At 42.8% G+C, this 27,497-nt stretch overlaps 1 protein-coding gene across 1 annotated transcript in view; it reads right to left on the reverse strand.

Annotated features, from left to right (window-relative positions):
• Positions 1-7,140: 7,140 nt before the first annotated feature.
• The window catches only part of Ap3b1 (adaptor related protein complex 3 subunit beta 1), a 205,937-nt gene continuing 185,580 nt past the window's right edge, over positions 7,141-27,497 (reverse strand). Inside the window, exons 25-27 of the mRNA XM_041663539.1 lie at positions 23,712-23,809; positions 18,660-18,798; positions 7,141-7,847 (exon numbers count right to left, since the gene is read on the reverse strand). Coding sequence (XP_041519473.1) covers positions 7,694-7,847; positions 18,660-18,798; positions 23,712-23,809 — 391 coding nt within the window. The 3' untranslated portion in view covers positions 7,141-7,693. The remainder of the gene's footprint in view (positions 7,848-18,659; positions 18,799-23,711; positions 23,810-27,497) is intronic.

Here is a 27,497-nt window from a genome sequence, read left to right on the forward strand (position 1 = left end):
CTTGGATGAAGACCGAGCCAGAAATGAAGATGCTGGGGTCAAGGAAAGAGCACCTGGGGAGGGTGATGCAGTTTTGTGTGATGCCACCATGGGGCCCTTCCCACTAGCTACATTGTTAAAATGCTCCAAACTTTAATGGAAGGGGAGGATACTGGTTTCCCCATCTTCTCCAGCAGGGCATGCCCACTCTGGCAGTACCATCTCCTGGCAAACACTCTTTGTACCACATACCATTCATAGCCAAGGGCGAAGACGCACAGGAATGAGCTCAGCAGAAGTGGGCTACAAGCTGGACCAAAGGGGTTTACCTCATTCTTTCTTCACTGCTCTGCCATGGCAGAGTCTGACTTTTTATTTTTGTAGGTTACATATTTTTAAGTAAAAAAACAAACAAAACAAAATAGCCAGGTGGAGGCACAAGTCTTTAATTCCAGCACTTGAGAAGCAGAGGCAGATCTCTAAGTTTGAGGCCAGTTTGGTCTATAGAATGAGTTCCAGGCCAGAAACCCAGTCTCAAAAATCAAACATATATATATATATATATATATATATATATATATATATATATATAAAGCCTGGGTTACATCATGAGACCTTGTGTCAACCAAAATTTTTTTTTCACAATGCCACATCTTCTTGTACGCCCACCACTCTTACCTCCCTACCCCTCCCTCCTCATCTGTGCAAATCTACCAAGTTGATGTCTATTCATTTTCTTTTGTGACCCACTACTGAGTTAACTAGGGCCATTTGTGTGACCACGGGTTTGAAAATATCCATGGTGGGCTTGGCAGAAGGGACATATAACTAAAGGCAGTAGCAATTCTTTCTAATATTTCAGAGGTAAGAGGTAGGGCCCTGTGACCCCACTCCCTTCCTCGATTGAGTGTTGATAGGGTTGGTCTTGTGGGCTCCACACAGTAACTACAGTTGATGGGAGCAGATGGGTGCAGTGGTCTAGTCTAGAGGACGGCGTTTTGAAGCTCTCCATCCCATCTGCTGGCTCTTCCACAGTGTTCCCTGAGCCTCAGAGGGGTGCTATACGTGACTTGGTTAGGCTGGGACCCACAGTCCTTGCTCGTGCAGTTACTATCTTAACAGTTCTCTCCTCTTGCCCATAGAGACAGAGTCCTCGCTTATCACACTGCTCTGAAAACAGCAGTCATTGTTCTAGTGGGCAAAATCAGAACTCCGCTAGATACAACCCGAGGAAGCTCACCTCTCAGCACTGTGCTTTCTCCACAGCAACCTCTCCATCTCATCCCACCTCACGCCGTTGACAAACAGTGATGAGGTTGTCTTGCTCTTCCAATCACCCAGATGGCATAGGCAGTCGTAGGCCTGACATAAACGAGTCTATTGCTTTATGCATGGTCAGCAGAAAGGTTTTCTGCATCTAATCTAGACCTTTGATGGGTCTGGGCCTCGAAGCTGTAAACCAGTGTCTTAGCCTATGGTTAGCGGCAAGTTTGAGGTTTGATTTTTTTTTTTTTTTTGGTAGTACTGGGGACTGAACTTGTGGCCTTGCCCGTGCTAAGCAAGCACTCTACTACTGAGCTACACTCTCGGATGAGGGTCTAGGTGCTTTGGTGCACGCATGCATTGACTGCATCAGCTAGTGATCAGATGTTCAAGGGACTACCCTTGTAAAACTGGATCCACAAAGACAAAATGACTCGCAGAAGCTAGCATGTCCAAGGAAGTATGTACATCCCGTCAACAGTGGAAAGGCGGACCCCAAAGGCCTGCTTCTCCCAGCCTCCACCTTCCACTGTTAGCAGAGCTCACATTCCCCTTCGTGGATGGCATCACCCATACCTTCTCGAAACTGTCACTGGCGTGGGTTGGGGGTGGGGCTAGGCAAGACAGAAAGGGACATAATTCCGAGGTGCATGTCAGCAGTGCTTTCTGTATGAAGGCGTTTAACATTTTTCTAAGACATAGCCTCAGCGGAGAACATTAGGTTCTTATTCCATACCTGGAAACTGTTCCCTCCTCAATCTCATATACCATTTTCAGAACCCAGATTATTGCCTCAGTCGAGGCCTCCCGTCACTGACTGCCTCGTCCCCTTTACCCAGTGACACAGGTGCAACTTGGCAGCCACTCCATGCTTCCTGGCAATCCTCACACGCCACCTCGGCCTCACAGCTGTTCCAAGTTGAGCGTTCGGATGATCAGTAGTCAGATCATAGACTTCTCTTCACTCCGGAACACGGTGGCAGAAGGAAGAAATTAGATAAGCACAAACCAAACGCAAGTGACCAAAATGGAGAGCAAAGTGCTGTTAGCTGTGAACACTGCTTGTCAGGGAGGGAGGTGACTGGGAGGCCCCAGAATGAGCCCTCGGGTGCATGGGAGGGCAGGCTTTTCTGTTGATTATGGTTCCACTCTCAGCTTATAACTAAACTATTATATGACAACTTGTTTTTCTCCCAAATCAGGAAAATAGTGAAGGTGACTATGGAGACCTTCTCAGCATGGAAGCCGAGAAGGAAGGCAGAGGGGAGGAGGAGGAGGGTTCAGAGACGAGGGGATGAGGGACTCACTGAACGCCAGCCACACACGATGGAGCAGCGACAGAGCAGAGCTGTCAGCTCGAGCTGCTCTCAGCGATAGCATTGAAGACAGTGTTTTCAAGGTGGGCTCACCAACTTGGGGACAGCCCTGTGCCATTTCTTTTCTTTGTTGTCTTTTTTCTTTTGGTTTTTAGAGACAGAGTTTTTCCAGTAGCCCTGGCTGTCCTGGAACTCACTCTGTAGACCAGATTGGCTTTGAATTTACAGAGATTGACCTGCCTCTGCCTCCTGAGTGCTGGGATTAAAGGCACATGACACCACGACCTGGACTAATGTGGATTTCTTTATTGCCGATTATAGTGTAGGTTTCTTTCTCTTAATTATCTGTGTTTATATGGGCAGCATACATGCGTGTCACTGTGTGCAAGTCTGATGAACCCCTGGAAGTTGGTTCTCTTTCCACTGTGTGGGTCCCAGGGATCAAACTCAGGTCATTAGGACTGACGGCAGGCACCTTTACCTGCCAGGCCAAGCCCAAGTGTAGGTTTCTTGGAGAGATGTGTGTGTGTGTGTTAAGATGTGTGTGTCTGATCACACCCATGAAGAGCTCAACAGTCTTTAGACAGGCACAGCAGCGATAGGCTTTGCACCAGATCATGAGGCTCTGGCTTCCTCCCTCTTTTGTGCAGAGTATTTTCTCCCTTAAACAAAGTTCATGGCACAATCAGAGAGACAGTCGAGACAGAACTGAAAAGGCAAAAGACCTTACTTAGGTTTTCTTTCTGCAGGTCCACTTTTTTACTCCCCCCCCCCCCCCCCCGTATTACTCAGCATTCTGAATTCTTATTCTCTCTGAAGTAGAACAAGTATATTCCCAACAATGGGAGCACAGGCAACCTGTCCGGGCACACTTGGTAGTTACTCTAGTTATACTTGCAGGTGATTACGGGCTGGGGGCGTTGACTGCAGCTTCTAAACCTAATACGCTGTTTCCATCCCCTTCTGGATTAAAATAATCCTACAAAGGAACTGGCTGGCACCAGATACAAGAGTCAGTATGAATTTCACTCCGAGGGCTCTCCTTCAAGATGGGTGTACAGAGAAATGTCCTTTTAAGTGAACATTAAAATGGGGAAAAATACAGCTAGAATTAAGAATTCAGCCTTGATCAATGCTACTTAATGGAATAGTTTAAAGGAATCACAATTTCTATCAAGTTAAAGGAAATATGCAGCAAGGACTCGGGGCACTCACAAGAAAAAATGCCAAAGCTTGGGACAGCTGTCATTTTTTGACTTATGTGAAAAATATCTTAATATTATTAAACTACCAAAAGCAAAATTATTTCAGCTAGCGGTTTATATTACAGATAAATACCAGTTTACTACCAACTGATTCATACTATTATTGATGATACTATGTACTATTGATTTTTTAACATATATTTAAAACAAGCCCTCTACGTGGTCTATGATGAAACACAGACCAAAATACAACCCTGCAGGGTGAGGGTTTATCTGGCCGACAGGCCCCTCTCAGTGTATCGTGGAGGGAAATCAGGGCAGGAACTGAAGCAGAGACTCTGTGAGGTGATGCTTATGGGCTTATTTCTTTATATAACCCAGGGTCACCTGCCTAGTTTTGGCTTTGTACACAGTGGGCTGGGCCCTCCAACATCAATCACGAAATTACTCGATGTTCACCCCAAAGCAAAGGTGAAGAAGGCCATTCCTCAGTTGAGGCTCTCTTCCCATGTGACACTTTGTACACACACACACATTTTGGGTGTGTGCGCTGCAGTATAGTGCAACACCAGGGTAGTGGGCACGTGAAGGTCAGAGGACAACTTCTGGGAGTTGGTTTTTACTTTTCATCTTGTTTCTGTCTCCACTGGGTGCTTCACGCCAGCCGGCCTGCAGGCGTCCAGGCTTCTCCTGTCCCCACCCCTCAGGTCAGCACACAGGAGTGCTGGATTACAGCATGTGCTACTGAACTGGATTCCTATGAGCTCCGGGGATGGGAGGCAGGGGTCAGCACCCACTGGGCCAGTGGCTCTCAACCTTTCTCAGGCTGTGACCCTTTGATACAGTTCTTCATGTTGTGGTGACCCCAGCCGTAAACTTTCATTGCTACTTCACAGCTATGATTTTGCCACTGTTATGAATTGTAATGTAAATATCCGTGTTTTCTGATGGCCTTAGGTGACCCCTATGAAAGAGTCACTGGACCCAAAGGGGTCCCAACCCATAGGTTGGGAACTGCTGCAAGTCATCCCCCCAGCCCTAACACACATTTTATTTATTTATTTATTTTTTTGGTTTTTCGAGACAGGGTTTCTCTGTGGCTTTGGAGCCTGTCCTGGAACTAGCTCTTGTAGACCAGGCTGGCCTCGAACTCACAGAGATCCGCCTGCCTCTGCCTCCCGAGTGCTGGGATTAAAGGCGTGCGCCACCACCGCCCGGCCCTAACACAGATTTTAAATATGAAGATTGGCAGCCGAAAGTAACTTATTTGAAAGTAAAGTCCTACAGAAATTCTTGATTAAAAAAAAATATAAATACAGCGGGGCGGTGGTGGCACACACCTTTAATCCCGTCACTCGAGAGGCAGAGGCAGGTGGATCTCTGCGAGTGTGAGGCCAGCCTGGGCTTTCCAGGACAGGCACCAAAGCTAAACAGAGAAACCCTGTTTTGAAAAACAAAACAAATAATACACGCACATATATAATTTAACAACACACACACACAAACACACACATGAGACTCATTTTCAAAGATGAGCCCTAAGACAAACAAGAACCTTTTTATGTTGTGACATGTACTTTCCCATCTGATGGCAGCAATCAAAAAATAGCCTGATAACATTACAAAAAGTTCCTAAAAATCTAAGGTTCTAAAGCCTTGGAAATGGAGCTCTTAACGGGATGCTGATGGGACTGCAGCCTACAAAGGGGGATTCTGGGAGTCAGAACCGTTACAAGGTCCCAGAGTGAAGAGAACATGAACTTCCAGGGCGACATGGTGAAGTGTTGCTTAGCAACAGAGATGTGTTCTGGGAAATGCTTTATCATCGTGCAAACACAGTGTGTTCTTACACAAAATAATACGGGTATGATGTCAGCAGGTGAAAAATCTCACAGAACCACTGTGACTATGTGAAGTGTGACCACCCTCTTTCACTCTCTGTCACTGCTCTATTTTGGGAACAGAATTTTGTTGTTGTTGTTTTTGTTTCTGGCCTGGAACTCACTGCAATCTTCCCATCTCAGCTTTCTTGGGATTACGGGTGTATTTCTGACTAAGAATAGAAACTTTAATCATCTTCTCTACTCTTTCCATTGTATAAGCTTAAAACTGTAGTTTCCCTATAGCCTGTCTGCTCTTCTTAATTTTCTAACTCATGTATGCTCCAAGCTTCAATGTCCCCCTTCCGTTTTCTTTTAAATCACATTCTCATTAGGCTGGAGCTACAGCTCAGCAGGGAAGATCACCCACATTAGTGATCAGGGTCACGTCTAATTCTGGCTCCAAGCGGATCCCATACCTCTGGCCTCTGAAAGCAAAATGCACCCCTTCCCATAAATGCACATAATTAAAGTAATAAAAATAAATTTTAAGATTCACTGTTGACAGGCTGGGTGGCACAGGTTTACTGTCCTTGCTACTTTTGAGTCCGATGTGGGTGATGACTTGAGCCAGTCAGCGTCCCTGACAGTGAGAGCGTGTCTAGAACCGCAGAGAACTGAATGCTGTCGCGGTGGTACGACTCAGAGGGAGCTAATGAGCCGGTCTTACTCCAAACACATCACCTGTGTCACAAAGGCCACTGCAATCTCAACCCGTCTTTTAAAAGGTCTATCAGCCAGGCATGTTGCTACACATTGGTAAGTCCAATGCTTGGGAGGTAGAGGCAGGAGGATCACAGCAAGTTTGAGGCCAGCCTGGTCTACACAGTCAGTTCCAGGCCAGCCATGACTTGTCTCAACAACAGCAACAACAAAAACAAAATATAAATATAAAAACATTAGAAAAGTTTCCTGATTCATACAGAACAATTTTAATGATGATGGTTATTTGCTTAAGTTAGCAAGTAAAATAAACAACCTATAGAAAGATGCTAATATATATATATATAGACCATGCAGTTTACTAGCATGTAATTAATTATCTGCTAGTTAGTCTTGATAAGAGCTGGGCACGGAGACTTTTAAAGGAAAAATGAAAGGATTTATTTAGCAGGTGTAGCAGACATGGTAATCAGATCTCTAAGATTAAAACTGCACAGAAAGAGATGTCTTACTTTACACACAAAAGGCTTGTTTTGTTAGTAAGCACTTATTAACCACTCTATAGCACAATCTGAAAATTTATCTAGTTTAGAGAGCTAAGTGCTGATGCATGCCTGTCATACCAGCACTCAGGAGTAGAGGCAGGAGGATTTCGAGTTTAAGGCCACAATAGGCTGCTTAATGAAACCCATCTCAGAGAAGTAAAGAGAAGAGCAAACCCAACAAGACACAGTACCTTGTTGGGAGCAGTCTTTCAATAGCTAAGTCCCGGGAGTCTCCAAAGTGTGACCGGAACAACTTAACTTGGGAATAAAGAATTTCAGCCAGTGAGAGTCAGGAGAGGCAAAAATGCTAGTTTATTTATCTATTATTCGGGAGTAACTTCATGATGACAACTGTCAATAACCAACCACAATATGAGGAAGTTCAAAGAAGGAATTTTGCAGAGACCATTTTTTTTTGCATTTAATTTAAAAAAGAATGCTATTTCCTTTTCAGATACCAAGCTAAAAGGCCATTTAGATGATTTCCTTGCTAACTTCAGCTTGCTAGTGAAGGAGGGATGATTCCCAGCACACTTTTCATATCTGATTCACATCCATCATTTTCAAAAACCAGAAGGGAGATGAGGCCAAAAGAAGTCGGAAGGCAGAGGAAATGCTGCATGGATTCAGGAGTTGGAAAAACCGACAGTAAAATATATGTTCTTTGGTTAGCAGAGCGAAGAGGGAAAGGACTGCATACATGATAGATACACAGCAGCATTCTAAAGCAGGGACAAGAATGTCAAGACTGTGCTCTTCCCCGCGGCCAGATGGAAGGGCTATTATTATAAATGAAAGGCAGCAGTAGCGGTGCCAGATCCCGAAGCCCAGATGTAAGCGGGTTACCCCTGGGACAGGACAGGTTTCAGCTCTCGCAGCAGAACAGAACCAATCAGGGTTTTCTCGGTGTTTATGATAAGTTGGGCTGTGGAGCCTTCCTTCAGTTCCACTGTGACTAGCATCAATGACCCACTGTGCACAGTTTTAGCTGCAAACCTGCAAGAAAAAGAGGAGACAACATACGTTCAAAGAGCTTTAAAGTGATTCTTTCTTAAATGAAATAATTGATTGAAGGTTCCCCACACCTAAAGCCAAGCATCCCTAAGAAAATCACTAAACTGCCAGCCTATGCGTACCACACGCAGGCCACTTTAAAACACTCTGTGTTTTAAAGACAGAAACAGGAAAAGAAGCCCATCTCACTCATTGGCTTGAATGGCAGACGCATGAGGGTTTTCTCTTACGAAACACTTGGGAAACAACCATTCACTTCACATTCACATTTACCATGCCGTTTTAAATATGCCGCTGCATCTTCCTTTTTAAAACACGTTAAGAAGAGGTACCTTCTCAAAGAGCTTGTAATTTTAATTCCTCATCTCTGAAAATGATTATTCAAGAAGCTAGATAATTTCATGTATATTATAAAATTCATCTCAATGAAGTTACTCATGTAAAAAATATTCAAATTCAATCTCTATTGCTAATGGCGACATGAAACAAAGCCACATAACAGTCAAGTACCACCCCATATCCTCATTTAATATTCAGAACATTGGATCCTTCATTTTTGCTTTAGGATATAATGGGTAAGTTGAGGTCTAACATGCTATTACTAAATTCCAAGACACGAAGAACCTACTAATTACATGGAATTAAAAGCAAAACTAGCTTTTGAGCACTGCAATCGGCTGAAAAGCTGCCGAGGGCATAATGAACTTCTGTCAGTCCTGCTACTTCATTCTGCATGCACAGGGGGCTCAAGGCTGGGAGGGAGACTGGCACCCCCTTCTCTGCCTCCATCTCTCCCTCATGGACCATGTTCTGCACATGTTGGGGGGAGGGAGTCTGACTGCAGGGATGAGTGGAGAAGAACAAAGTTGCTGCACATGAGCTTTTGAAAACACTAACAAGTGTGGAGCAGGTCTGTGACCTGCTGTGACCCCACTTTGCAGGGCCAATCCCCTTTCCCCTCCCTGGATGACACGTGTCTGAATCTGAGCCATCTGCCTCAATTTGCGCAACATCTTCAGCCACAATGGCACCCAGTTAGCCCTGACACAGCTCACAATACATAAAAATAAAACTGCTGCGCTGACAGCATGCTGTGCACTATTCAAGAGCAAACCAACTGGTCAGTGTCTCCTGTCTGACGATTAGCACGGGCCTTGCACAGCGCCCAGTGTCCTCGGGGATCTGTTTAATTACCATCAACAGAAAAGAAGGAGTTTATCAGGAGGCTCTCAGAAAACTTCACTCCCGACTTAATTAAAATATTAGCCACTTAAGCAGGAAGCAGATTCTCTTTAAATGAAAAGTAATTCCTTTTTTGAGTTTTTAAAAATGACATCAAGATCTTATCTAACACATTAGATTCTTCTTTTTAAGATCCTAACAAGCCACATTTGGGCCAAATAGAATGATGAAAATTAGTTCTTCAACAATTAGAATAATCCAATGAGAGAAAAACAGATATACTCTTCTTACTTGGCTGAAACTATGAACTGCACTTTGACAATACACAGTAAAGCGAGAGCTAATGGCTCTTTAGCACAGCCCGCCAGCAATCTTTCTAGTCATCCCACATATCTCCAAACATGCTGGAAACTTGAAGGAACTGGAGAGGCAGTTCCTGCAGAGAACTAGTTAAACCACAGCCGTGTTTCTAGGGGTTTACAGGCTTTCCATACACACTTTCTGTGCACCTCACTCTTTCCTTTATGGGAGAACAAGCTGCTCCCTCACCTCTTACGGCTCCTTACAGAGTCATGCATTTCTTTTGCCTAAATTTAAAAATTATCTTTATGTAATATGTGTCTGTGTAGGTCTCTGTGCATGTGTGTGTGTCCCACCAAATCTAGACAAGGGGTGGGATCTCCTGAAGATGAAGGTATAGCCAGGTATGAGTCACCCAATGTGGTTGCTAGAAACTGAACTCAAGACCTCTGGAAAATCAGTGAGCATGCTTAACTCCTGAACCATTTCTCCAGTCCTTGTCTAAATTCCAGAGGTGGTACAGCTTTATAGGAGAAAGGTATTTCTGTAGTTTGCTAAGACACAATGGCTCCATATTCCCATTCATCTACTCAAGTTTCCCCACAGACTTGGTCACCATACCTGTAATTCATCCAACAAATACTTCAACAGAGGCCTCTATTTCTGACAGGGCTCTAATCATGTAAACAATAGTCTGCTTAGCCCTGTATTTACTTAGCACTGTGCCTGGGGACCTCAGAGGAGGAGACTATGCCTGAACTGGAACACAAAGCGCTCTTTGAATTTCAGGGCCGCAGAGCCCCAAGGCACATTTTATTTCTCTTCCATTAAAAACCACGAAGAGTTAATGTCACAATAACACCAACTAGGCAAAGACAAATGTCACTGTGTTCACAGAGATTAAAATTAGTATTTGGGGCATGTTTTTCAAATCCTGTTATGAAATTTTCGGTGTCTGAAAGAACAGGCCATGGAGCGTAGGCCTCACTTGAACTGCAGGAGCCACGCCTCCAAGCAGGCAGCTGTGTTCCTGCAGCCCACGGGCCGGAAGATCAGGTGTCCTGACATGTCCATTTCAGTGCAAAAGGAGCGTATTTAATTGGAACATGGCATGATTACAACTGGCTTCTTTGGGTCCATGCAAGCAAAACCACTCCCCAAAGTTGCTAATTATTTAAATTCTGAACAGCCATATTTTAGCATATGTTTAAGTTAAAGTTATGGGAAGAATACTAGTTAATAAACAAAGCTAAAAACCTTGGCTGTACGGGAGGCAGAGGCAGGCGGATCTCTGTGAGTTCGAGACCAGCCTGGTCTACAGAGCTAGTTCCAGGACAGGCTCCAAAGCCACAGAGAAACCCCGTCTCGGAAAAAAAAAAAAAAAAAACCTTGGCTGTAAATACACGCAAACTTGATGGGTGACATCAGGTCTTCAGTACTTGGTCTCAAACAAGGTCCTATTGTGACTTTTTTTCCAGGAGTCAGGTGAAGTTCTGGTCACCGTAAGTAGCTACTGTTTATACCATGTGACTAGAGGTGGGCGCAAAGTGCTTACACAAACTCATCTGACCCAACAAGGCAGGGGACTGACAGAGATGGGGGTGGGCATTGAAGCAAACACAACCGCAGGTACTTACCTGGGACACCGGGCCAGTACATGGCAGAGCAGGGATTCAAACCAAATACTCTGAGTCCAGGTCACATACAGTTTCTCAATAGATGCAAAACACTCAATATTTGTTTTTAATTAGTCAACATATGATTTTTCCTATGTACCTAGCATGTGTAGTTTAACCTATCATTATGCCAGAAACCTTAAGATTTTCTCCTTTCAAAGTTATGTGCTTATTTTGTATATTCTGCAAGTCAAAAGCATCCCAATTTAATTGTCATAGTTTTAATCCTTGCTCTTACAGATTAAAAATGAAAATACTGCCTACTATTCCTTCCAAAGTCATCAGTAAAGACAAATATAAAATCTTTTTGAGAAGAGCTGTAACTGGGAGAGAGTACCAGGAGAGCAATCAGACCTGGAAACCAGGGCCAGCACAAATGAGGACAAGAGGGACGACGGGCAGAGATGCACCGTCTGTGGACGACGGCTCCACGGTATTAGAAGGACAGCATCTACATCTTTTTCATTTCATCCTAATATTGAGCACTCCCTGTTCATAATCACCAGCTGAGAAGGTAAACTTGGGCTGCGTGACATCTTACTAAATAAATGTCTTGTCCGTTAGCTCTAGCAACTGACATTTAGTCTTTGTTGAATCCTTAAGATTCACGAAAAGGGCCAAATAAGCTCAGGCTGTGACCTAAATGAGAGGAAAAAATGTCTCACTCTTTTAAAAAGTTATTTTCTAACTATTGTGGGAATGATGAAACTGGTCACATAACAATAGATCCTGAATAAATATATTGTCTGCAATTCATTTAAGTTTGTGAGAAACTGGATCATAAATGGTCTTTATTCCCCCTCAAAGAAAGGAAGTGCCACAGCTCAACTGTCGCAAGAAGTAAACACAACCGCACAACATGAATGCATGTCTCTCAGAGGCGGCCTCCACCTCACAGCACCCACAAGCGAGCTCCTTATGCAGAAGCAGACTTGCCGCCCTAACGACAGCTTGACGACATGCTTTTTCTTCTCTTGGATAGTCTTCCTGCTTTCTGGTTTTTCTATTCTGAGTTCAATTTTCTTGTGCTTTCTGTTCTACTGGTTATCAGAAGCTGTGACAATGGCCCACTCAGGCTCAAACTTTTTTTTCTGACTCTGTACACGAAGCCTTCAATTACTGCCTGCTGAAGCAGACAGAATCCTATTAGTAAGAGACGATCACGAGATGCCCTGCCCTGCCCTCGCTGTATAAAAATAATTAGTCCAAAGTTGACAAATGTGTAATGAAGTCGCACAATCATTATATGTAAGAAAGCCTAGCTTGAAGGAAGCCCTAAACATCAATACCACAGTGTGAAGATTTGGAGTATTATTTTCCTAAGGATTCAAAACTGTAAATCTTTACTGCTTAGGCTTAATACAGTTTAAACAGACAGAGACTCCATATGCTGCAAAGAATTCTCTTTTGTTGACTATAAAACTGCATTTCAAGTTAAGTCCATTATACTATTAATAGTAAGAAAAATTTACAAGCGATTAAAACTGAGAGAATTTATCTGAGGCACGTACTTTAAGACCTGTCCTGGACCATGGGGGACCTAAGGGAACTAACTGTGCTCCCGTTAGAGAGTGGAGTCCTATCTACGCGGGAGACCGTACAAAAGCCACCCCACTCCATCAGTGCAGTGATGTGCTCTCTTTCTCTGTACAGAAAAATGAAAACTTAAGTGCACTTTCCAAAGAAAACCTAAGCTTCTGTCCTGCCTCAGCAGCTCTGGTCTGCCTGCTCAGGGGGTGTGGGATGATCCAGCGTTAACAAGAGAACCACACAGCAAGGTCAAGTCTTACCCCCTTTCTTTGATCCTTGACAAAACTGTCAACCCAGAGGGATGCCTTTCATTTTCTTTCTTTTTTAACATGAAAACATCTATTTATTCTCTTTCGTGAACTGCTACATTATAGGGCATTACCTCACAAATGGAGAAATTAAATAAAAGTTAAATATAGAACATTTTAAAGGAAGACTCTTTTGAGCAGTTTGGTTACATGTAAATATCCAGACTGGCTTTCTGTGTAAAATTGACTGAGTTCTGCATTTGTTTTCAAATGAGGCACTGCTTCTGAGGCAGTAGGTAGAAAGCAGATCCAAAAGCAGTGCTGCCCTCTAGTGGCAGTCACCAGCCAGCGGAGGGAACAGGGATCACTTACCTGTTCCCTAACTCACAGTTCTGTTGGGCTCAAAAGGTGCCATGTTGGAGAAAAGACCAAGACAGATATCATTGTATCAACAAATGTTCTTAAAAACTCTTGCTTCAGGACAGATTAATAAGGGACTGGAAGTACTCTTGAAGCTTCTAAAACAGTGTGCACCAAGACAGTCAATATCACAGGCTAAGCAAAAATTGCTTTCTTGACAATCCCCAAAAATCACGTGGAATTTAAATCTGCTGAAGATTCCATGAGAAAACAATCAATAAGCAAACAGTATCCTGGAGCCAGATGTGGTGGCTTACACCTATGATCCGAGCATTTGGGAGCTGAGGCAACTTCCAAGTCAGTCCAGGCTATAGGCAAGTCTTCATCTCAAAACAAACAAAACACAACACACCATACCACACCAAGCAAAAAACAAAGAAACCAACCAACCAACACAAACCCCTATGAACTCACCTACACTACCACAAGTTCAATCAACCTGAGGATGGAAAAAAGGCAATTATTAGGTCTCTCACCAAGAAGCAACTGTCCATTGGAGACTCATGACAGATCTTATGGGACAGAAAAGGATACATACAAGTATATCCCCTATAAATATCATTTAAACAGTTACATAGTAGTGGGACTTACTGGGATAAAATTTTAGAAGTCACTTGTACCTATACTTTAAACTACTATATGCTGATAAATCAGTGACCAAGATCACCATGGATATACTATTCAATGTAAAGCAGTAGACTTTCTTAGTAATTAGTGACTAATAACAAGAACAAAACATTTCCCTACTAAGATCTTTACATGTACAAGGTGTATATGACAACAAATTTCAAATTAGCAAAGGGCAGACAGAAGGCGAATCTTAATTAACATCTCTGGGGGAAGGGACAGAGCACTGAACGTGTGCCGAGAGTGAGCAGCTCTACCATAGTGACCTAGGTGGGCAGCCAAGCACCCAAGAGTCATCCATCCAAGTGCCCAGAGTCTGTCTGAAACCAAATATCACACTTCCCAGTACCCGGCCAACTGGGTAAACTCGTTCATGAGATGACAAGACAAGTCAAAATACCGCCAATGCAAATGTTGCAATTCTGAACACAGTGGAAGCGTTGGGGCTGGTGAAAGACACCCTTCCTTAGCGACCTGAGACTACTTTCCAGGCCCTGCTGCAGCTAACTCACAGAAGAACCTGTAGAACATCTCCCCTGGGGCTGGGAGCAGCTTCAGGGCAGAGCCCAGGCCTGACAACATGTGCAAGGCCTGAGATGCAGTATGCACACCCTTCACCTAGTGTCCCTTACTGTTTTTGAAAAGAAAATACATAAACATAGGAAAGTGTTTTTACCCATGCCACATGCCTATCCCCAGCTATTAGCCCAGGGCCACCCCAAGCTGCAGACTCTGTAACATACATGCACATTCCAGGGCTAGTCCCTGATGTACTGAACTCAATCACAGAAATTCCAGGTGGATAAGCTTCACACAGTCTCCCACCTAATTCTTTCCAGAAAATATCTTTAGAGACTTGGGGATTATGGATGGACATTTAGTTTCTGAGTTCTGGTACTGCGGTATCAGAGTATGGTCACCAGTACAACTGAGCAGTGGCACCTCAGTTTCTATACACTGGTGACATGAGCCTTCCTCAGAAACACTGGATTTTTCTCAGGCATCTTTTCTGGCCCTTGATGAGCCTTGGTAGCCTCCCTTAGAACACAAGAACTCCTGACTTTGAGGAATCCATCCATATGCTCCGAGTGCTAGCCATCCTGCCTTCCCAGGCTCTACTCACGAATTACCTTCGTAGTTCTGACTTACGACTCCCCACAATGTACAGCGTACCACAAACATTTCAAAGGAAGAAAAAAAGCTATTCCACTACATTTTTAGTAAATGCTCTTAGATGATGACAGAGCTTCTCGTTCCCAGCTGCTGTTCCTAACTTGTATAACTGTGACCTGGAAAGCTGCACACGGGCACAACAGCTGGCACCTCACTAAGATGGCTGGTTCTTCCCAAGAGCAGGAAAACCAACAGGACGCCAGCGAGGAGGCAGGCAGTTGACAGTGCACCCACTTCCTAATGCTCTTTAGGAAAATCGTGTTTAAACACAATGCAAACTAAGGTGGGTGCACTTTCTCAGATGACCCCTACATTCTGTTTAGAGTCAGTCTCGCGGGGTTGCCCAGGCTGACCTTGAACTCACTCAGTAGCCAAGGGGCCTTGAACTTTCTGTCCTCTTGTCTCAGCCCTGAAGTAGTTGAGACTACAAGACTACATTTCCAGGCCACGTACTTTTTCTTAATGAGCAGCAATACTGTTGAAATGATAGGCACCATTTTTCTTGTTCAAGGAAAGCTCGCACTGTGTACTGTTGCACACTCTGGCAAATTCATCAAGGTTTACTTTTTTTAAAATTGGTGTTTAATGCAAAAATATTCAAATTTTGGGGAGCTGGAGGAATACATTATTTCAAAGTAAGACAATGGGAGTTTTATTCATTGATTGGTTAGGAAAAATATAATGGCACTGTTAGAAGTCCCGCAAGAAAGAAAATATCTTGAAAATTAAGCAGAACACATGCCAGTTTGTTATATAACAAAATTTAGTATCTTTTTTTTTTGTTGTTTTTTAAGACAGCATTTTTCTGTGGAGCCCTGGCTATTCTGGAATTTGTTATGTAGATCAGGCTGGCCTTGAACTCAAAGAAACACGCCTGCCTCTGCCTCCTGAATGATTAAAAGGCGTGTCCCACTACCTCTTGGCCCCAAAATTTAGTATCTTAAATAGAAACAGTCAAATGCTTTTCATGTTTGGTATTTTAAAAATAATCTAAAGCCAATTACAATATATATTACAAATATTAGAGTGTGGTTGGTCTTGGTCTTTCAGAAACTCAAAAGAGCTCTTGGAGAAAAGTACCAGAGTCATTGAAAACCTCACGGGGTTTCAATGTTGTCATCAGCAGACAGTATCTAGGCTTAGAAATAAAAAGATATCTCATGGGGTAACATAACATCAAATGCTACAATCTTAACACAATACAACAACTCAAAAAATAATAAACTGTCAATTTCTGCTATTAAACTGCAATCAGCAATTGTTATTTCATTTAAGTGAAATTAAGAAAAGCACTAACATAGATTTTATAAATAATTAACTGAAAACAATGGCAGAATGTTAGAAAATCAGCCAAATAACTTGAATCAACTCGATTAATAAAATACGATAATGAAGTATTTATGCCTGGAAGCCTTAAAAAATAAAAACATTTAGGGCATTATATAGCTATATTTTTTGTAACAAATGGGATATTTTCAGGTGAGAGGCAAGTTAGGATAGCACAATCTATTAAGTCTACATAGACCTTTTATTCCCGTCGACCATCCACCCCCAGGTTGCAGAGCCCAAACCCAGGCCATTAATGATGGAACTAAACAGGAACGCACCATGAGATCCTGTACATGAGGGCCGAGCACATTAAGGCTTGAGTGCCATCTCCACGCTAAAGTAAGTGGTTCTGAGTTATCTGCTTCCTTTGCATTAGCAGTAATAATTGAGCACTGACTGTGATTTTTAATTAAAGTCATTTGACCAGGCAAGAGGTTGCAAACCTCCAGAACAAGTTTCAGGAAAATTATGTGTTAATCAGGATTACAAAACTGGCTTTTGAATCGCAGACCAGTCCTGCTCTCCAGCCCACTTCATTCTCGGGCATGGCTTTCTCTTTGTAATAAACTGCCTATTTCTGCCAGCAGAAAATAAACAAAACTATGTTAAGCATACTTCCTAGCCTGTCTTCCAGTACGAAGATAGCTTTCATATTATTTATCTTAATTTAAAAGGTAATTTTATTTCTTTTCATCACAGAAATAAAAACATGCAAGATTGACTTTTGTTTTCTAAAGAACAAAAACCACAACCCAACAATCCTCACACAAGAACTGAAGCAGAAGTTGGGAGTGAGAACAATCACGGTCTTCTGTGCTTTGCAGGAGATTAGGAAGCCTGCAGAGGGCTGCAGTTAGAGAGTGGAGGGGACACTTCATAATAAGGCAGAAGTTAAAGCCGACAATGTCATCCTTACACTTTCATAGCTTTAGGAACTCATAAACATTAGAGAAAAACCACAGGAAAGCAAAAAGGACTAGGACAGTTTGGCAGTGGAGAGCTTGCCCGCCAGGTACGACGGTTCAGTCTCCAGTGGAGGAGATAAAACAAACCAAATAGGCAAACTCTGAACCAAACAAACGCTCTCCTTTTCCCGAAAAGGCTTTGTTTTCTTTGCCACTGAGCAGCATCACTTGGCCGACGGCCGGGTTTGCGTCAAGGGGCCAGTATGATAACCTTTCTTCCATTTGCTTACTTACCCTCCACGAAATGGACAGGGTTTCTTACAAGTGTAAACCTCAGCATTCTCAACTGATTTACCCCAAGTTCCACCCCCTTCTCTTGCTGTAAACAAAAATAAAAACAGAGCGCACCTGCTTCTTGAGTAGCACACACAACCTGATGCTGTCCCAAGAGCACAGAACAATCAGGCAGCTGTGAACAGTGGCCTCCCTGCTCTGCGGAGGGCAGTCCTTCTGCAGCTGTCCCAGCATTTCAGCTCTGCCTCCCCATTTTAGCTTTCTACCTATGTCCGTATTGGTGGTGAAGTTGAGACCACATGGAGAAGGAATATCCAGCCCCAAGACCTCAAGGCCAGGTGCAGCAGGTCTGACACCCAAGCCATCCACGGCTTGTTTCACAGAGCCTCTTCTGCTTCTGAGCTGATAGAGAAGAAAAACAAAGCAAACAGACCCAAATGGCTACCTTTTGAGTCTAATTTACCTCTGTAACTGATGACTGCATGAGAAAGAACACACCAAACACAGTGGGTAGCTGTCTGCATGGCACAGGTATGCCATGATGTAGTCTGTGGTGGTCCTGTGGATATGGGGCAATTCTTATCTTTGCTTTCACCTGAAGCCACAGGCACCAGCAGTATACAGGGTGCAAATATGAGCCGCATCAGGACACAGGACCTGGAGCCTGGTGGGGAGGTGGTACTCGGTCTGAGCACAGCAGCTGTATTTGGCCCGCTGGTTGTACAGCAGTTCCGTAGAAATCAGAAGCAGCTGTAAGGAGTGCCTGTCAAGGGAAGGCTGTGTCTACTGTGCCCAGTGCCCCACTCTACTCTTAAGAGTTTTCCCTAGAGATCCAAATCCAGGAGAATAAGGTAAATTCTTACCAGCATTATAAAGGCATCTTAAAGAATCCACCAAGTTATCATAAAACATAGATGTTGTCTGAGCATCCTTCAGAAGCAACCATCGGAAGGATGCTATAAAATGGGGATAAGGCTTTGACTCAAACCGATTCATCAAGCAGACCACCAGGCATATGGTTATTTACTGACAGAGAAAACAATGCGTTACCCATCAGGAATGCACTTATGAGCACAGGGGTATGCCCCAGCCACAGGCCAGTCAGCCCACCTGTGTACGTTATCTTGTCCTGAAGGCACAGCTCCGAGGTTGGCAACATTTACAACCTTCTGGAGGATCATGGAGGGAGTGAAGTTCTGCGGGGCAGCGATGATTGTAGCGGAAGTTTCATTCATCCCAGTGAGTGTTCCTGTAACAGCAAAGAAACATTCCATTCAACTGGTCTTACTGTGAAAAGGATTTTTTTTAACAGCTTTAAGCTCACAGCCAAATTTTAAAACTTTTCTCAATGAAAGGGTGAAAGGGATACTACTTTAGAATTTAATGTTTAATTACATAAAATTAAAATGATGCTAGTGTTTCTAAGACCAAAAAAAAAAAAAGAAGAAAACCTTCACTGTGTAGAAAAATACATAAGATATTGTAAAAAGACAAACAGAACATTCTTCATAAATCTGATTTTAACTAGCGCAGGATAAAGCCTAAGCATTCTAAATAAAAAGTTTTTTTACTTCAGCCCCTTTGAAAACGTAGTGTGGGTCATGTAAACTGCCTCGCTCCTACTTGGGCGGGCACTGACTTCTTAACATCATTAGCTATTTGCCCTGCTCCTTCCAGGATCACCGCCATGCTGACTGACAGCAAGTGCAGTAACCGAGCCCCAGCAGCAGTACCCAATAGGAGGCCTCCAAATGACACTCGGTGAGGGCTGCACTGACTGGAAGTCACTCAACAGTGATGCAGCTCTAGAACACGGGACTCTAAACCACATCAACAACAAAGCCGTCTGGCTGGCGAACAGAACTAGAGCCAAAGATACAAACGACAGTTTCTGAATAGAGAAGTCTGATAACAGGAACAATGTATATCACAAAATTCTAAATTCCTGGGCCTTTCAAATAGTATTAGAAAAAGAAACGTAAGTGAAGTAAAATTACAGACAAACCCCACAGTCAATAAAAGACATACCATTAGCTTCAGAGCTTCATGTGGATATTTATGTTCAGGCAACAAACTCAATAATAGACCAAACTCTTGGGAAAATATTGAAATTTAGCTCCTGGGCTAAAAACCAAAATGATTACAGTAAATGCCATCTATTTGCATCTGTGACATAAGTCATGAACAATAATGGTGTCTATTCAACACAACAACTTTTGGAGACATTTGATCAGGTGCACAGCACTGTACACAATTTATGAAAAGCTTTTCAAAAAACGTGTGCACAGTCCTTCTCATTTAACCTCCCAGCCTATGTACGCACTTCAGTTATTTATTGCAGAGGAAATATGAACGTTTTAAAAGTCCCTCTGCTAATAACACTGCACAAAACTGTACTCCCGTCTATCAGATAAAAGCCAGAACCAACTACGCCCAACAAGGAGCATGGTTACTAACCACTCTCAAGCCCCAGGAACACTACGTTCTGTCTTAGGCCGTTTAACTTTAACATTAGGCAGAAGCTTTAACAACTACACAAGCGGCCAAACTGTGCTTTTAAGTGAAGCGCAGAGGCTGACATAAGACTGCCGAGAGATGTGTGCACTCATTTAGGATTTAAACCGTCTCCATTAAGCTCTATTGAAGAGCAACCGCTAAATAAATGAATGCAACTATGTTTATGTTAAAAGCCTGTTTCCCGCAGCATGTAATTAAAGGAAATGCTGTACAAAGCCAGTACTTTTGTCAAGCTCCTGTAAATGGAAAGATGGATAGCACTCAGAGAAGTGAATGCATTGCTTCATATTTAACCTTAACACTCTTGTCATTAATGGTTTGTCTAACTTGTTCTATAAAAGACAAGGTACTGCTCCATTGAAGTAAAATTAAAAAAATCAACTAAACCATGCTTTTCAGAACAGAAGATTCATTATCGTCAGCTAATGTATTGGCATAAAGCAAAGTAACATCCTATCGAGTAAAGCACACATTCAATCTGCCTTCCCACCCCCTTTTATTTTTAACTCATGCTGTTTTATTGTTATAGGCAATTTGTACCACTCAGCATGACAGTGTAAACTGAATCAAGATTAATTTACATGCAAAAGAACACTTAGGAGAGCAGCACGGTAAGCAAATGTATTGTCTCGATTGCTGAGGTGGAAAGGAACCTGGAAGGGGAAAGAAAGGTGCTCTAATTAAGGGGCATCAAATATGATTGCTTGTGGTAGTTAAGGGCCAGAAAATAGCAAATGTCTGACCATTTAAGGAATTAGCATCTTGCGAGCTGGGAGCCCATAACATGGATGCATAAATCACAATAAAATTAAGCAAGCATTCTAGATTTCTTTCTTAAACCAGAGATTTTGCTTAATGAAAATGTATCTGGTATTCACAAATTAACAAGAAAGAAAAATATGCCATGGTGATCATTAATGTTTGCCCATACATGTATAAAAGCAAAGGCTCAGGGAAATACTTAAGTTGTCAGAGGGAAGGGCTGGGCTTCACTGGAACTTAACAACATTTTGTTCAAGATATAAGACAGGATTTAATTTAGGCTAGGCTTATCGGATGAAATTAATAGCTAAAATGAAAATCAAGGAATGCAATGAAATCTTATTTGAAAAGATTTTTCTAAATTTTAGATTTGCAATTTAAACGACAGGAAGAGAATGATGCAGAGCAGGCAGCCTGGAATAGATCACTGGCCTGAGTCTTTGAAAGGAAAACTAAAGAAACAGAACCCATTTTTTAAGTATACTTCCTAGTATTGAAAGGCTCTCACACACAGCTCATTAACTATCTCCAATGCCCCAAACTCGTAACAAATAAATCACACGTCCGTCGAAGGCTCAATAATATGAATACTATAACACTTTCAACATACAGGACAGGCCAGCACAGTCTGACTGAGCCCCTGGCCCACACCCGTTGTTCTGACCACACGAGTTCAGCAACTGAGAAGATGACGGGCAGGTGGTGCGCTGAACAAAGCTTTGGTTTTAAGGAATATGAATGCAGCATGTCTGCTGAGACCGCTTCTAATATTTTGCATACTTTCAGTTTTGTATATCTTTGGAATAAAATAAAACCATACCCCTCCTTTCCTTCTTTATAATTTTTAAATTAAATCCCAATGAATACACTTAATGTGCTTTTTAAATCTTAAAATAGGTCCTGTAAAATGAGATACTAATTATGTAAGTGCACTCATCAAGGTAAAAACAGATTTTAAAACTAGGATGTAACAAAACGTATGCACGTTTCCTCAATTTACTTCCATCTTACCTTTTAGCACTTTATACTGACAAAATATAAACAAGTGATTTTCACTTTGGGTTAGGGTTTCCCTCTGGTGAGCCATCTTAAGGGGTCTTCTGTGAACGCTTAGCTCTTTCCTGGAGCAGGTTCACTAATCTATGTGTAAAGTTGTGGACTGAGACCTTTATTAGCAAACCCGCCGAAACCCGAAACTAAAGAGATGGTACTGAAAAAGCTGTGGTGAATCTGCCAGCATCAAGTCCCACATCAAAGGGTGAATTCAGGAAGACAGAGCGAATGATACAGAAACGCCAAGAGACTTCGAGGATTTACAAATACTTCATATAAACACATTTTCAAATAGCTTTATTCAGAGTAGCCTTTCTGCTCTATTAAACATAGCAAACAGCTGCCAGATTTATTCAGACAAATAATCAACAACCCTAGGAGTAAAATGGCAGAAGAAAAAGGAATTTTGGCAACAAGCCCACAGAGGACGGCGGCTAGTCTCCATGTGCACCTCTCTCGTGCACTTGCGGTTCTGTATGGTTAGTCAGCGAAAAATCCCTCAGTCACAGCAGAGTACAAAACATCTGATTGAAATCGCAAGTATTCTAAACAAAAGCCGAGAGAGAGCAAGGGCATGCAGTGATCTGCAGTGCAGACGAGCTGCGAGCTGCGTCCCGAAGGCAGGCAGGCACGCTATCCCCTACAATGGGCACCTTCCTCCCTGGTGCGCCACTCACCTGGTTTTGCTGAGCAGATGTAAGGCAGAGGCAGGCTTTAGCCAGCAAAGGGCAGAACAGCAAACATGAGAATCAATTCATTTGTCATTGGAAAAAGAAAGCCACAGAGGTAATTTCTTCTACATTAATATTCAACTTTTAAGAAGACAAATGCAAAGTTGGATTTAGTTATCCCTTTTTAAAAAACCAGGTGACAAGGTCTGAATGGGAAAAGATTCTATATTGACAGTGTCATCTGAGGTTTCCGTGGTGGGGCACTTCTGTAACGGGTGTCTCTGAACCCACAGGCAGCCAGACTGGAGTGAAATAAGCCAGGAAGCCAGGAAGCATGAGCTCTCCTCGGCTGGGGTCTTGTGTGCGCAGTACTTCCGGGAAGACTGATGGCTAGGACTGAATGGCCTCCAGATAAAAGGATCTCTGATTACACCCTCCAGAGGAAATTCTTTAGGCTCACAGAAACTTTTACACACTGCTGATGACAGCATTTAAGGAAACGCTGTACTAAGTATCTAAAATCAGTGTTTCCCCTGTATCCATTCAGAAAGAGACCCTCATTTTTATTAGAAAGCATGCTTGACTCTGGACAAGTACAATATTAATACCTACAGTCTGCTACAATATTTTCTTTGGTGTATATTTAAAAATCTTTCACACCTAATTTAGTCAAAGTATTTCTTTAATAAAATTCAGTCAAAAGAAAATAGAGGTTTTCAATAGTATAATTAGGACTTGGTTCTGGAGGGTAGTGTTACTGTGTATATAAAAGCACACTAGGAAACGGAAAGACAACTTTGTAACAACCTACAAACATACGCAGACCTGAGGTTTGCAGTGGTAGAAAGAACATGAGTGAGTCTCTAGTTCCTGGAAGTTAAAACACACAAGAACAGCATGAGGCTAAAAAACAACTCTTAGAATTGAACAATTGACTAAGGATCAGTCTATTATTTTAAAGACATATTCACTGATTTTCAGCCCTGCCAGGAATATACAGAAACACGCACTTCTAAAGTCTGAGTACATTAGAGCCAATGGGGAGACTGTGTGCTGCCTGTTGCTGGCTGGGCATGCATGGAAACCCCAGGGCCTGTTGGAGGCACAGGCACCTACTGTTTAGTGCAGAACTTTCTAGCAAACTGCAGTCACCTCTCACCTCGCTCCTTCTTAAAGTCTTTCTCTGACATGGCCACAGGTAAAAGCAGTTCCCCAACAGGAGGCTGAATGTTGACATTGAAGCAATCATCCTTGGTGCTAAGGAAAAAAAAATTCAAAGATGACCAAATGCTTAAAAAAATCATACATTGAACCACTGCACAGTTTAACAGAAACAGTTAAACCTGAACTTTTGACCCTTCAACTTCCACCTCCAGGAGCTGGTTATAGCTTGTGCCACCACGCTCGGTTTATGTAGTACTGAGGACAGCCCAAGGATTCCTGTATGCAAAGTACACTATTAAATGAGCTACACCCCCAGCCCCTCAGCACTTTAGTCTTCATTCTGTTGTTTTGTTTTTTTTGAGATAGGGTCTTTTGCAGGCCAGACTGGCCTTCAACTCCTCATGTTCCTACTTCTACCTCCCAAGTATAGGAATTACAAGTATATGCCACCATAGCTGGCTTTTGTTATTTATTCTTTACCTGCAATAAAATAAACAGTGAACATTTGCTTCTTTATTTATCTAGTGTGTTTAAGTTGTGTGTGTGTGTGTGCGTGCATGTGTGCATATGCATACACATGCATGCCAAAGTGCGCCCGTCACAGGACAACTGTAAGGAATTGGCTCTCTCTCCACTTTTACGTGCCTTGCAGAGATCCGACTCAGGTCACCTGTCTTACTCCTTCACCAACTGAGTCCGCTTGCCAGCTCCAAACTTCTTTTTTAACTAAAATCATTATATTCTAATTGTGTCATTCACTGGCATGAAAGTTGTTTCAATTGACAGGATGTGACAAATTTAAGAAAGTCACTGTGTTTCTAGTGTTAGATAGAAAACAGCACAGAGTGTAATTGTTTCACTAGACTCGCTTTAGAGATGTCCAAGTTAGGCAGTTGGGTTTAGCTGATGAGAGCTGCTGATTAGGAGTGCGTCTGGCTGCAGATAAGCAGGAAATCCAGCAAAGAGTTTCTTGTGAAGCAGGTGTTTATTGTCTAGAATACAAGTCTTGGAGTTACAGTCACAAGCTCATTAAGTGGCTAAAGAAACCGCCAAGGACCCAGATTTCTCTAGCTTTCCACTCCACCACCCATAGGATGCAGGCTTTCCTCATGGTTGCCAGATGGCTGCTGAATCTCCAGGTACCACTTTTATATTCCAGTTGAAGAGGGAACGTGATGATGAAGTGATGGGCAAACGAGCCAACCAAATCTGTTCCTTCTTCTGAGGCAGGGACGCAAAAGCTTCCTGAGTTGCCTACTGAGGGACTGAATCGCAATGGGCAAGGGAAGGTGACTAGGAGGTGGCTGCTCTAGATACAATATGTTATTAGATGAAGTTAGGGTGAGAAAGGAAAAACAGAAGAAGACACATGAAATCCACTTACATTTATGCTACTACTGATTTTTTCTTCCTGGTGCTAGGGGCCAAACCTAGAGCCTGAAACATACTAGACAGTGCTCCACCACTAAGCTTACTAACTGCTTCCCCACTCTCAGACATCTATTCATGTAAGCTACCTTAAGTTTTCCCACAAATGAACTGTTCAAGGCAGACCAGTAAGGCCTGTTTATGTATGAAGCCAACATTTCCTAAACAAAGCTGTGATCTTCTCTACTGCGACACTGGACCCTAACCCAAGTCCGGGGGGTTGAAGCAAAACTTCCTGTGTCCAGAATGTCCAGATGTGTGCTGTGTTCAGAATGTCCAGATGTGTGCTGTGTTCAGAATGTCCAGATGTGTGCTGTGTTCAGAATGTCCAGATGTGTGCTGTGTTCAGAATGTCCAGATGTGTGCTGTGTTCAGAATGTCCAGATGTGTGCTGTGTTCAGAATGTCCAGATGTGTGCTGTGTTCAGAATGTCCAGATGTGTGCTGTGTTCAGAATGTCCAGATGTGTGCTGAGTTCAGAATGTCCAGATGTGTGCTGTGTTCAGAATGTCCAGATGTGTGCTGTGTCCAGAATGTCCAGATGTGTGCTGTGTTCAGAATGTCCAGATGTGTGCTAGGCTGTGTGGAAAAGGTACACCCCAGCTGGTATGTTCAGCAGGAGTGGAGGGAGGAGAGAAAACCTTGCACCTAGGCTTGTGTTTCTGGAATGGTGAGCATGGACAAGGCCGATGGCACAGAGCAGAGGGCTTTCTAGACAGTACGCCCACTCACGCCACTTTTCTATGGAGAGCCGCAGCTCATGGGCTGTATTAGAACTTCACAGAAAGCAGCCCTATGATTGAAAGTTTCCTAGAACAAATCACCTGTGCCCTTCCCATGGCTGTGTCCCTGATTCTCAGACCCCAAAGGATAACCCACAATTAGGAGGGGCAAGAAAAGAAGGTGACAAAGAGAAAGAGGACACCCCGAGAAGGGTGTGGTGCAAGCCTGTGGACAACAAGGGAAAGGGACTAGTGGAGACAGAGGGAAGGGTGGCTCCAAAGGGAAGCCAGATCCACAGGGAGGCTAATGCTCATACCAGCAAGATGGTCAGATAGGAGGGGAACACAGGGCAGCGAGGTGCAAAAAACAGTAGAGAGTGACCAGAGAAGCATGGAAGGCATGGAGCTTCCTGAGTAGGAGATGAAAGGAGCCGTGAAAGGCAGACAGGGGCTCCTGCTAGAGCATCATCTTTTTTCTTCTTCTTCCTTTTTGGGTTTTTCAAGACAGGGTTTCTCTGTGTAATTCTGGCTGTCATGGAACTTACTATGTAGACCAGATTTACCTCGAACCCAGAGATCTACCTGCCTCTGTCTCCCAAGTGCTGGGATTAAAGGTGTGCACCCCCAAAGCCTGGCTAGAGCAAGGTCTTACTGATGACTCTAAGCACTAGATGAAGGGTTAGCCTGAGAACACAGAGAAAAACATCCAGCTCAATGGAAGGGATGGCTAACTCATTAGAGAGATGTGTCCATAATGCCAATGAAAATGTTTTTGTGGCCTTAATTATACTCCAACATTTACAAAAAGGCTTCTTTTCATTTAAAAAAATATTTTGACCTTACATCTTGCTTTCCAGTTTAACTTCAGAAATATGATGAATTCCTTGGAAAGTTTTATATTCAGCTGCTATGCTGAACGTAAAGAATCTGTGTGAGAACATCTGTCTTTCTCCTATCTTAAAATACTCTGCATATTCTTTTAAGGCTTTCAGAAAAGTTACACTCTGTAGCCCATAAATCTATAACACCTTTAGAAACTCATTAAATGGTTTTTCTTTTGATTTCAAGATATTGGGAGCTAATAATCCTAGGAATATTCTGCTTTGGGGGTCTTTCTTATACCTGCTACAACTTCCATCAGAACGGGAAGCACCTTTGAAAGCATATGGCTCACCCTTTCTGACTCAGAGAGTATGGCTCTGGTACTCTCGTGGGCATGGATAACGTGCACGGATCAGATGTCAGCCAATTCACCGCCCAAGCAATGTGCTACTTGTGGGTTATCCTTTGGGGTCTGAGAATCAGGGACACAGCCATGGGAAGGGCACAGGTGATTTGTTCTAGGAAACTTTCAATCATAGGGCTGCTTTCTGTGAAGTTCTAATACAGTTAGTCCTTTTATTCTCATTCATATTTTTCTATAAAAGAATTAACTTCATCTAAACATCCCAATACACCAGAAAAGTATACAATGCATTATTTTAAATTCCTGAAAATCTCTTCTTTTACTTTCTCTTTCCAATCTTGGTCTCCTTTTTCTTCAGTAACACCAGCTCAGTTTTTTTAACAATACATTCCACAACCACTTTTATTCTCTAGTACACCGACCATATGAACATACATGCCATTCTT

The sequence above is a fragment of the Microtus oregoni genome, unplaced genomic scaffold (genome assembly GCF_018167655.1).
Source record: "Microtus oregoni isolate MIOR12 unplaced genomic scaffold, Mior012 000014F_ref0000157, whole genome shotgun sequence".
NCBI lineage: Eukaryota > Metazoa > Chordata > Mammalia > Rodentia > Cricetidae > Microtus > Microtus oregoni.